At 43.8% G+C, this 12,385-nt stretch overlaps 1 protein-coding gene across 3 annotated transcripts in view; it reads left to right on the top strand.

The window, feature by feature from the left end:
* The window catches only part of PCSK5 (proprotein convertase subtilisin/kexin type 5), a 436,496-nt gene that overhangs the window by 410,948 nt on the left and 13,163 nt on the right, over positions 1-12,385 (top strand). For all 3 annotated transcript variants that reach the window (XM_008515633.2, XM_008515632.2, XM_070590114.1), the window contains 2 exons: positions 2,153-2,330; positions 6,934-7,151. In XM_008515633.2, the coding sequence (XP_008513855.2) occupies positions 2,153-2,330; positions 6,934-7,151 (396 nt within the window). The remainder of the gene's footprint in view (positions 1-2,152; positions 2,331-6,933; positions 7,152-12,385) is intronic.

Here is a 12,385-nt window from a genome sequence, read left to right as displayed (position 1 = left end):
TCATCAGCAAGGGCACCATTTCCCCGCTAAGACACAGAGATAGCTATCCTCCACACCATTCCTGGTCCCCTCCCAGTAGAAAATACTCAAAGATACCAATCTTCTCTATCCATCCATCTTAGCTCCTCTTACACAAATCTCGGTGAACTTCCTTCCCAGCAGTTGCTGCTTCATGAGAATGTTCCAGTTCTCCTATATCATCTCAACCCCTAGAACTTCTTTTCTAATTATTCCCAACCTAAAGTGCTACCAGTGATCACCTCAGGTGCCTTCAGACAGGCTGGAAGACGTCTTACCACTACAAGGTGGTCTTCCCTTAAACTAGGGATATGAATTAGACTAGAACTGAGACTTTAGTGCTGGTGCATAACACAGAGCCATAGTCCCCCAAGGGCTGGGCACAGGATGTCTCAGGCCTGATCTTCTCACTTTCTCACACCCTGCCCCTCAGCATACCCCACCGTGGTCAGGCTAGTTATATACTAGGTGTTTCCTCTGGAGGTTGTGGTTGACTGAACAATGCTGCCCCTAAAAATGTCCACATCCTAATCCTCAGACCCTTGCATGGCAAAAAGGATTTTGCAAATGTGATTCAATTAATGGTCTTGATTTGGGAGGATTATCCCGGATTATCAGAGGGGTCCTTACAAGAGGGAGGCAGGATGATCAGAGTCAGTAGTTGAAGGCTCTGTGATGACAAAGCAGAGGAAGACAGAGAGAGAAGATGCTGTGCTCTGGCTCTGAAGATGGAGGAGGAGGCCACAAACCAAGGAATGCAGGTGATTTCTAGAAGCTGGAAAGGACAAAGAAACAGATTCTCTCCCAGAGCCTCCAAAAGGAACATGGCCTGGTAGACCTGTTTTAGACTCTGACCTCTAGAACTATAAGATAATAAATTTGTATTGTTTTAAGCCACTAAGTTTGTGGAAATTTGTTACAAGAGCAATAGGAAACTGATCCAGAGGAGTTTCATCTTGAGGGGATTAGGGCTTCACCTGAGTTAACCAGATACATCACTGGACAATGAACCATTGCCAACATCCATCTTTAACACAAGAGCCACTGAACAAGCATTTGCTAGAGACCTGGCACTGTGCTGGGTGCTGGAAATAGAGTGAATGACATGGCCCCTGCCCTCATGGAGCTCAGGGTCTCCCAGAACAGAGTTTGAGTCTACAGCACTTTTTACAGCAGCTCTAATATTATTTAGCTTTTCCACCAGTGCCTGTGTGCTTAATGCTGACTAGAGTTACGGCTTCTGGTCTAGAGTTGACCAGTGGCTCACACTAAAAACGCAGGAGAGCCTGGCTTCCATTCCACAGGGTCAAGCGGAAGCTGGGGAGGAAGTTGCCTCTAAGGACCACGAGCTAACCTGCATAGCCGCCCTCACCTTCCACCCCTAGCTGTTGTTGAGGAAGAAGGCAAGAATCAGCGGTGCCACTGGGGTTGGTGGAGGAAGGACTGGGGTGGTGTGGGGCTGAACAACTCAACTCCAACTTATCTCACTGTGTAAAGCAGAGAATTTAGGGGTTTAATCTAATTTTTAAATACCTGGGCAAAACAGAGACTCACTGTCCATAGAACCTTCTGTCACGACAGAAATCTTCTACATCTGTGCTCATGCAAGTGAGGAACAGAAGTTTTAATCTTATTTCATTTTCATTTCAAGAGCTACACTGAGTGGGCAGCACAACAGAACCAAGGTTAAATCTTATATCGAAGGGAACACATTCAAGGGTAGAAATAGAAAGTTGAAGCTGTGGGAACATGTCATCATGTTGGCCCGGCACTTTCTGTTTTCACTGCAGCGTTGACACTTGCTCCCCCAGCGCCTGCCTTAAATGAACCCCCCTCCCTGGGACACCCTGCACATCCTCTGGCTCTCATTGACAGCCTGTGGTTTCTGTCCTGCCCGCCAAGGCCAGTCCACTCTGACCTCTGTTTTCTCTCAACTCCTAATGGCTTTATGGTCAATTCTATTTCTTGGACATTCACCTTAGCTCCCAAAGATATGTTTCAGCCAACAAGTACATTGTCTTATTCCTCTTGCATCCCTCCTCCCCCCATGGTGCACAGTGGGGAGCATGTACAGGAGGTTTGGGAGACATGCGTCATACTTGATACCAAGATGGACTTTTTCCTCCCTTGGCAGACACAACCTGCGTGCAGGACTGCCCTGAGGGCTACTACGCTGATGAGGACAGCCACCGCTGTGTGCCCTGCCACAGCTCTTGTAGGACGTGTGAAGGGAGATACAGCATGCAGTGCCTCTCCTGCCAACCAGGCTGGTTCCAGCTGGGAAAGGAGTGCCTGCCCCAGTGCAGGGAAGGGTAAGGTGCTCGACACACTTTTCCCTCATTTAATCCCATAACCACTCCAGATACCACTATTAGCAAACCCATTTTGCAGATGAGCAAGCTAAGTCTCAGAAAACTTATATAACCAGATTGAGGTCTCATCACTAGTAAGGAATAAAGAGGAGAGTCCAGACCAGGTCTAATGGTCTCTAAAGGATTTCAGCCAGTTCACAGCAATGGAATAAACAGGAGAGACAGCTGACCCAGTGAGATAACACAAAGGGCAGATTGTCAATGACACTCACGTGCCAAACATCACTCATCATTCAAGGGATACAAGCAATCACAAGGCAGAGGTGAGGCATTCTTCCCTTAGAGAAGTCCAAGACCACGAATATAGTTTCTTCCTCTTCTGCATTAGGATTTGTTCTGATCAGATTCAGTACATGAGGTCTAAGCAACATACGTGGAGCATTGATTTTACAAAGGGAACCATTTCAGTTAAATATCTCCATTTATGCCCCACTAGGTCTCCAACCTGCCATGACCCTATAAATCCACAAACTACAGGTTTGGTTACCATGAGCAACCTAAACACACAGATGTATCCTTCTAAGAGTATTTCACAGATAAGAACTCTCGCGGCTGGCTCTGTGGCCAAGTGGTTAAGTTTGCGCGCTCCACTGCAGCGGCCCAGGGCTCGGATCCTGGGCGCGGACATGGCACCGCTCATCAGGCCACATTGAGGCGGCATCCCACATCCCACAACTGGAAGGACCTGCAACTAAGTTATACAACTATGTACCCGGGGGCGGGGGGGTGGGGGTGGGGGTTGGGGAGATAAAGCAGAAAAAAAAAAAGATTGGCAACAGTTGTTAGCTCAGGTGCCAATCTTTAAAAAAAAAAAACAAAAGAAATTATTTTTCTGCTAGGAAAAACTGTTAGTGTGTTTATCAGGAGGTCTGGTTACCAACATATTTGGAAGAGTATTTGACTGACTCATCCCTTTTTTCCCCTGGCATCCCCAGTAAAGAGGAAGATTGATTACAAGCCTGTTACTAACTCCTCCTTCCCAGCCAGTAACCTAAGGCACTGAGAGTTCCCAGACACAGATTGAAGGGCTGTAACCTTGTACTTTCCCCCAGTGCTTTTGCCAGATCTGCACATCTCTTCTCTTCTCTTCAGTCCTACAGCAATTACTGCTTTTATCACTCATTGTAGTGCTACACACTGCCTTGTATTTTGATTTACCTCATTTATTCACTCATTCATTCATTCAATACATATTTAACGAAGAGCACCTTGTATGAGTAATACAAAGACCTTGACCTTCAAGAGCTTCTTCTTATATACCTCTTCCCAAGAAAATTAGAAGCTCCTAGAAAAAAAACACCTCTTATTTTTCACACATGCTACTACAACACTCGGCACAGAGACACACACATTAGCCGCCTTTAAAAAAACACCAACCATACAGATCAATGAAGAAAGGGCCCTGCCAGACAGGAGAGGAGATGGGGCTACCTGGCTTAGCCCTTCATCCTCATAAGTGCCTGAAAAGATATGGATCCCATATAAAGAATCTCCATCTTCCTCAAATCAAGTCATTAAATACTCTTATACACACACAAGAGTATAATCCTGTGATCTAAATAGATTGCAGACCATGGAACTAAGAAGACAATTATTCCATGGTGTGTCAAGTTACCCATTGGGAGGAGATGAAAGGTATGGGTTGCCATAAATCTCTGATGGAGAATAAGTGAGGTATAAATGAGGTATAAGTGGAGATATTTAAGTGAACTAGTTCCTTTTGTAGGATCAATGTTGCACACGCGTTGCATAAACTTCGTATGTTACGTCTCTTTGCCTCGGAAAGGCAGGGATACGATCCTCCGCACCCTGTCCCAGTGCACGTAATTATTTTGGTGTTTAACCTCAGAGCAAGTTCTTTAAGGCCCCAGTTATTGTTTGTACTTATGCACAAGATCCCCTTCAAGCATGAGGCTCAGAGATTTCACAGTCATCTCATGCAAAAGAGTCATCAAAGTAAGCGGTGCCATTGGACTCTTCTCTTCTTTTAATCTGATCCATTAAACTCTTCATTGTCTTTCCCTTAGGATTACTCTTTGAGAATTTTTTAATTTTTAATTTTTGTTTTTTTGCTGAGGACAATTTGCCCTGAGCTAACATCTGTGCCAATCCTCTTCTATTTTGTATGAGAACCCCAGGCCACTGAAGCAGACTGTGAGAACTTAACCACTATGTCACTGGGCTGGCCCCTCCATTAGGTTTTTTAAAGTTTATTTCAGTTCCACTAACTTGTTGAAAACTAAAACCAAGACTAGGTAATGCTGAGTCCACCTCTACCTAGCCACCTGTCAGTGGTCTGAGTGAGGACCCTTGTCCCCCTGTGGCTCAGCTTGTGGCAAGTCAAGCCTCATCTCTCCTTCTGCAGTCAGGTGAGGAACAGTGACCGCTCTAGTCACTCAGGAAGACTCGGAGGTATTTGAGAGACAGGCTGATGAAAAGAGAACACAAGAAAGCATCACTCGTGAACTGATTGTTGATAAAGACCACATAAGACTCAAGAAGGAAAGCAACAGGGAAAAGTGAAAACCATACTGATCCACAGAGGGAATACACAGGACAGAAGTCAGAAGATCTGCTTTTTAGTCTTGGCTCCTCTGTGTATTAATAGCCACACATGGCAGCTTTGGGAAGGTCACTTAACCTCTCTGAGCCTCAGATTCCTCATCTGTAAAATGGAGAGAATAATATCAATCTCACAGGATTGTTGTAGAATCAAATCATAATGTAATGATACACTGTGAGGGGAAATACTTTATAAACTCTAAAGCAGCATAAACGCTCTTTACTAATGTTGTTATTATAGACTGTTATTAAGATGAAAGGCATCAATAGGAACTGTGGAGAAGAAAGCTTATCAATACCAAATAGGCTTTAAAAATTATCAAAGAGTAGGGCAGCCCCATGGCCTACATGGTTAAGTTCAGTGCACTCTGTTTTGGTGGCCAGGGTTCGGTTCCCAGGTGTGAACCTATACCACTCATCAGCAGTCATGCTGTGGCAGCATCCCACATACAAAAAAATAGAGGAAGATTGGGACAGATGTTAGCTCAGGGCCAATCTTCCTCATCAAAAAAACAAAACAAAACAAACCTGATGGGCCAATAGTTTTGCATTAGAGAAACCAACAGTGAGCCTTCGGGTTTCTAGGATGGCTTCAGCGTGCAACGTCCAGAGATGCTGAGGTGGGTCAGAGGACTTCTAGAAGTTCATCTTTGACAATGATTCCTTTGCTCTCTTCTATTTTACTTGAAAATTTTTTGTTTACCTTCAAATAATGCACTGCTTTATTACAGTGGTATTTAAGAGAGAAGTTCAAATCATATTGCCCCACTTCACTAGCTGTTTGACCTTAAGCAAGTTGTCTAAATTCTCTAAGCCTCAGGGGTTTTTTAAAATTTCTTTCTTCCTTTTTTTTATTTATTCATTCATTTATTTATTTTGTGAGGAATATTTGCCCTGAGCTAACATCTGTTCCAATCTTCCTCTACTTTGTATGTGGGTTGCTGCCACAGCATGGCTGATGAATGGAGTAGGTCCTCACCAGGGATCTGAACCTGCGAAGCCCAGCCACCAAAGCAGAGCACGTGGAACTTTAACCACTTGGGGGTGGGGCTGGCCCCTGAGCCTCCGTTTTTACATATGTAAAATAGTGATAATAGTATCTAAACCATAAGGTTTCTTATAAAGATTAATCATACAATTCATAATTATCACTAATATACATTAGTTATAATGTGCCAGACACTGGTCTAGCAACTCTCTCAGTAATAACTTGTTTAATTTTAGCCACTAACATTAGCCCCACATTACAGACCTGAGTCACAGAGACGTTGTGTGACTTGCCTAAGGTCATACAGCTCATCCGTGGTATGGCTAGGCTTTGACCCCATGCAGTCTTGTTCCAGGGAGCCAGCTCCTAGCTGCCATGCTCTAGTGTCTCATTTTCAGGTTCAGTAAGGTGAAACAATGTTTACGAAGTCCCTAGTGTACTACCAGGTATATTGTAGAAACTTAATGAATGATGATTATTGTTATATTTAGACTCTAAAAAGCTTTTCGAAAGAGGTTACATCTATTATGTAAACGTCAACATCACTCACGTCACTTCCTATTTCAAGATGCTTTTTAAATTGAGAAATTAGAAGAACCACTCAGAGGTACACTTAAAATGTCTTCTATTCGCTGACCCCGCTCCACACTACTTAAAGCTCATGTGAAATGGGAGGAGCACATGGGTAGGCAGAAGGCGAAGGTAGTGAGCCATTATCGTGGTGCTACTACATGAGGTAAGAACTAGATCCTTTCATGTGTGTCATCTAACTTAATCCTCACAAACAGCAGGGGAGGGATTGTCATGCCCAATTTACAAATAATAAAACTGAGAATCATTAGATTTATTAGTGTAATTAGCAATGAATCTAATGACTGAAGAGTCTAAAGTCACCTGTCCTGTAAATAAACCTTGTCTGTCTGTGTTTTTTCTACCACATTCAACTCAGGAGCAAAGCTTAGCATTTAATCTTCACTTCCCCCTTGGTTTCAGATATTATGCAGAAAACGCCACCGGACGGTGTGAGAGGTGCAACAGGAGCTGCAAGGCCTGCCGGGGCCCGCGGCCCACAGACTGCCTGTCTTGCGATCCATTTTTCTTTCTGCTCCGCTCCAAGGGAGAGTGTCGTCGCACCTGCCCAGAGCATTACTATGCAGAGCAAAGCGCGCAGACCTGTGAGAGATGCCATCCAACTTGCGATAAATGCAAAGGTGAGGGCGCCTCTCTCGTTTTGCATGTGAGTGAAAAATGAAAAGTTTCCCTTCCTGCTTAGCCACTCTCTCCTTTTCACCACCTTTGGAGGTTCCTCTCGCTTGCCAACCTCATAACCAATTCTCTCCAGCACGCTCAGTTCTCTCTCAGCTTCTGCATCTGCCCTCTAGCCTCGGCTTCTCCTGCACACACTGCTGCTGCTTCAGATGCTCCCATCCTTCAAGGCCCAGATAGAGCGTCATCGCCTCCAGGCAGTGTTTTCCTCCTATTCTGTCTTCCTTCTCTACCTGTTGAACTTGGAATCTGCCTAACGAAATTTATTTTCATTACTTCGGCAACTACTTAAGATGTCTGCCTCAAACTCTGCCAAGCCCCATTCTTATCTTCCAGATGCCCACTTGTCTGTCCCAGAGATCCTTAAATCAACATACCCCAGACTCAACACAGTAGGGGTTTCCTCTGATAGTCGCTCTTTCTGTTCATGGCGCACCGTCCAATCAATTACGAGCTTAGGGGCCTTGAAGTTCTCCTCATCTCTTCTCTTTCCCTTGCCTCCTGCCCAACCCACCTACCTCCAACACAGGAAAACTCCAGGTCTGTGGATTCTCTCTCCTAACCATTTCTCTACTCAGATCTCTTTCTCTATCCTCACTGTCCTCATTTTCCATCTCAGCATCTCTTAGCAGACTTTCTGAAGCAGCCAGCATATCACTTCAACTCTGGTCTTGCCACCCTCCAAACCCAGGTCATCCTGTACTATAATGCCAGAGCGATCGTTCTAATACTCAACCCTGCTCATTTTCCTCCACAGCTTGCCATAGAAAGGTGGTCACAGTGACTCCTTCTCAATATTTAAGAAAGAAATACCTCCTACAATGTTTTAATTGTTAAAACTTATTAGATTAACATTGATAGCAGACAGGGTACATTCCTGTTATGCTTTTCAAAATGATTTTGGTTATTCCTTACCCTCCTTCCATATAAACTTCATAATCAGTCACATTTCATTTAAAAACTCATTTGGATATTGATTGGCGTTGCATTTAATTTATTTGGGGGGGAATCCATCTTTATGACCCTAAGTTACCGTATTTATGAACATGGGATATCTCTCCATGGTATTTATTTACTTATTGTCCTTCAATAAACTTTCAATAAATGTTTTCCATTTTTAAAAGGTGATTCAATTCTTTCCCCAGTGAGTCCTTTTAGCTTATGTCTCAACTCTCCTCCCACATAGTCTAGAACCTAGAACCACATAGAACCACTCAGCAGCCACAAATAAGTCATGCTCTTTCATGCCGCCATGACTTTTGTCCATTCCTTTCCTCTTCCCAGAGAACACTGCTCTAGGGAACTCTCAACTTAAAGGCCCAGCTCAAATGTAATCTCTATGAAGCTTTTCTCAGTCCTCTCAGAAACGTTTTTCCTTCGTCTTGATTCTGTAGTACACAGTTTTACCATAGCTCTTTTTACATTATATTTTAATTAAACATATCCATCTCTCCTACTAAGTGTGAGACCCTCAGGTGAAGGATTGCACCACATTCATGTTGTCTCCCCTGTTCTAGTCTAGAGTGTAACATATAGTAAGTGTACATTAAATGTTTGCTGAATGAATAGAAAACAAAGAAATCCTAATGTCTTTTTGCAAATTGGAAATTTTTCAGCTATTAGATCTTCAAGTGTTGTTTCTCCACCCTTCCTTCCAATCTCCTTTTCGGGAATTCCTTATTAAAGATAATTCAGAGTTTCTTGCTCTATGATCTTGATCCTGATCTTTATGTCTCGTACCTGCTCATTTATATTTTTATCTCTTTGACTCTCCATGGTTTATACTAAGTTAATTCTTCAGCACCCTATTCCATTTCCCTAGTTTGTTATCTGATTGTGTTTAGTCTAAAGTTAAGCCCATCTATTATTTTAGTTGTTTTATTTAAATGGCTTGTTTTTAAGATTTCTAATTGTTTCTTTTTCATATCCATCTATCTTTGTTTCATATCTTCCTGCTTGGGTTTCATAATTTATTATTTTTATGTATATTATGTCTTATTTTTTGAACACTTTAACATGCTAATTTTAAAAACTTTGTCAAACTTTTCTATAAAATATTATCTGAATTAAATTCATGTTCTAATTCTTGATTGTGTTTGTCATCTTTCTTGGCATTTATTTTCTGTATATATTTTGGAATTTTGGTCTTAAGCTCATTTTGAACAGGAGACTTTGTTTTTGGTTCTTCACTCCCTCTCTCCCTTTATCCTTACTCCTTATAGTCTAGTAGTTTTTCGGTTAGCTCTATCCCTGCCTCTCACTGTGAACTCAGTCTAGCAACAGGATGTTCCAGCATTCCTGGAGGTGATATTGATGACAGAGATCCCATCAGCAATCCGATCCACAGCTCAGAGTAGTTCCTGGTCAGAGGTGATATCAATGAGGGCAGAGAGTCCACCTTGACTCCTGTTTTAAACTCTAAGCCTGGATTTTGGCCCAGGTCTCATATGAAACACTTTCAGTTCCTATTACAGTAGAAAAGTTGAACTACAGCCACCACTGCCTACATCTAGGCCCAGAGAAAAGCAGGCGAGTGGCTTGAGTCTGACTACTATTTTGCATTTATATTCCCTTTCTGGTCCAAAGAGATTTCATCTTATTTTTGAGCCCACCTATCTCTTTCTCTCTCTCTCTCTTTTTTTTTTTTTTTTGGTTCTCTCTGTTTATATTTATTCTACCATTTCAGTAAGTTTGTAGTGAAGGGGCCATGTCAGAACCTCAAGTTACATGTGATTTTTTAGGTATATGTGTTCCTAATGGATAATCAGAGTCTTAGAAGAGCATCCTGCCCTAAATTATTGCCCAGCCTCATTCTAATCCAAGTGCCTGGGGTCAGGGGAGGGAGTGTATTTTAGAGCAGGGTTTTTTTGTTTTTGTTTACTTTTTGGTACTTAAGACTTTTGGATGAAACAAGCAAAGGCCAACCAGTTAGAGCCTGCTTCTAATCTTGCTTCCTTTCCCTTCCAAAATCATTCATCTTGGAGCAGTAGGTTCATTACATAAAAACGTCAAGGAGTGGGGATGACAAGATGAAAACTCAGCTCCCCCATTCTGGGAGAAGACTATCAACCACCCTTGCTGTCTAGCCACTGAGCTGACCTTCCTGAGCACTATCTTGAGGAAATTTTAAAATAACTTCTTCCTAAGTGCTTTCCAAGTACATATGAACATAGCCATCTCCAGATCGAAGGTGGCATCCAGTATCAGCGGTATCTTGATGCCCCCAAATCTACTTCTCTTTCCCAAATGGTTTCCTGAGCTCAAGTTCTGTACATCCAACTGCCTGTTAATATCTCTAACTGGATGCCCAACAGACACCCCGGACTTGAAATGTAAGTGCATTATTCTCAGTCCACCTCACTCCATCCCTAGACCATTTTTTCCTATGCTCCCTAACTTGATGAATGGCTCCACCACCTACCCAGTTGCCTGAGACAGTAACCTGGCCATTACCCTCTGCTTCTTCTCTCTCAATCCCCACAGTCAATTTCTCCTCAAGTCCTGTCAAATCTATCCCTTAGATATCTCCTAATTCCATTGCCCCTCTTGGCTTTCTTGTGTCACTGCCTTAGTTCAGACTCTTATCTTCCCTTGCCTGAATTATTCACCACTTCTCTAATTGGTCTTCTTGGCTCCAGTATCAGCCACTCTATATCCAACCAGTCCTCCATATGCTCTCAGATTCACCTTTCTACATCACAAATATCACGATGATGCTTCTCTGCTTAAAAATGACTCTCCAGGGGCCGGCCAAGGGCCGAGTAGGTAAGTTCACATGCTCTGCTTCAGCGGCCTGGGGTTCACTGGTTCAGATCTTGGGCACGGACCTACACATCACTCATCAAGCCATGCTGTGGTGGCATCCCACATAGAAGAACTAGAATGACCTACAACTAGGATATACAACTATGTACTGGGGCTTTGGGGAGAATAGAAAAAGAGGAAGATTGGCAACAGATGTTAGCTCAGGGCTAATCTTCCTCACCAAAAAGCACACTTAAAAAAAAAATGACTCTCCATTGATTTCAGGATAGAATCCTAACTTAGTAGCTTCTCATAGGAGGCTCTTCATCATGGGACTCTTCACATTCAGGCTCATCTCTCATCACCTCTTGTGCCAGCCTCTAATCCAGGCATAATTAGTTACTGCAAACCTGAGCCAACCTTGCCCTTTCTCCTTCCGGACTACTGTCTCCAGCCTGCCTTGCCTAGCTACCTCTTACTGATCTGTTAAAGTCAGCATTTCCTCTGGAAAGCCTTCCCTCCCTCCTCCATTCTGTGTTCCCTTAGTACTCTGCATTCATTCACCTATTTATTTATTCATCAAATATTTATCCTGCAGGATGGCCAGACAATGACAATCTAACTGTGAACAAGACAGTCAAGGTCCCTGCAGCCCAGAGGGCATATCTCTAACAATTTACTTATCCTTTGCCTGTCTCCGTAGACTGAGGTCCTCAAAGGCACAACTTAACGTGTCTTACTCACCTTTGTATCTCCAGCACTTAGCACTGTCATAGGGCAGGCAGCACAGGGGCGGGTCACCTCAGGGAAATCTTCGGCTGACAGAGGCAATGCTGGGTGGGGAGGCAGCCCCTGCTGGGGTCGGGGCGGGGAGGTGGGGGGGGGCACAACTTCGGCCAGAGTGGTGGCCACTTAGGACACAAGGGGAGCCCCATGCTGGCCTAATGCTACGGCTGTGGCATCAGCTACCATAGACCATAACGTCTGAGGTGGTGGAGCTCTGCCTCTGTACAGCCTCTACCTCAAGCCCATCACAAAGATCACCAGCTGAAGTAGACCAGAAAGTCCATCCCCAGCTGGGAGGTGATGGAAAGACTGAAGGGCATGGGGCACAATCACCAATTCTCCACCCTCCAGATTTCCAAGAGCTTCGTCCACTTTGAGGGCAAGGTAGAGAACAAAAGTCTGGTCAAGTCTTTCCTGGCCTGCCTCCATGGCAAGACCATCCAACTCAGTGGCTTCTCCAACATCTTTAAGATGAACGCCGCCAAGTTCAAAATCCATTTCCCAACCTGCCACCAAGGGGACTCTTTCTTCCGCAGGGGAAGAATATGAAGTAAACGCTGCCAGGAGAGAGGCCAGACGCAGTTCACCTGGAGGGGCTGCCCCTGGAGGAGTTGGGCTCAGAAAAGCCCAGTGAGGAGGTTCTGGTCAA

The sequence above is a fragment of the Equus przewalskii genome, chromosome 22 (genome assembly GCF_037783145.1).
Source record: "Equus przewalskii isolate Varuska chromosome 22, EquPr2, whole genome shotgun sequence".
Taxonomy (NCBI): domain Eukaryota; kingdom Metazoa; phylum Chordata; class Mammalia; order Perissodactyla; family Equidae; genus Equus; species Equus przewalskii.
The sequence above is the reverse complement of the archived record's forward strand: the minus strand, read 5'-3'. Positions and strand labels throughout refer to the sequence as shown.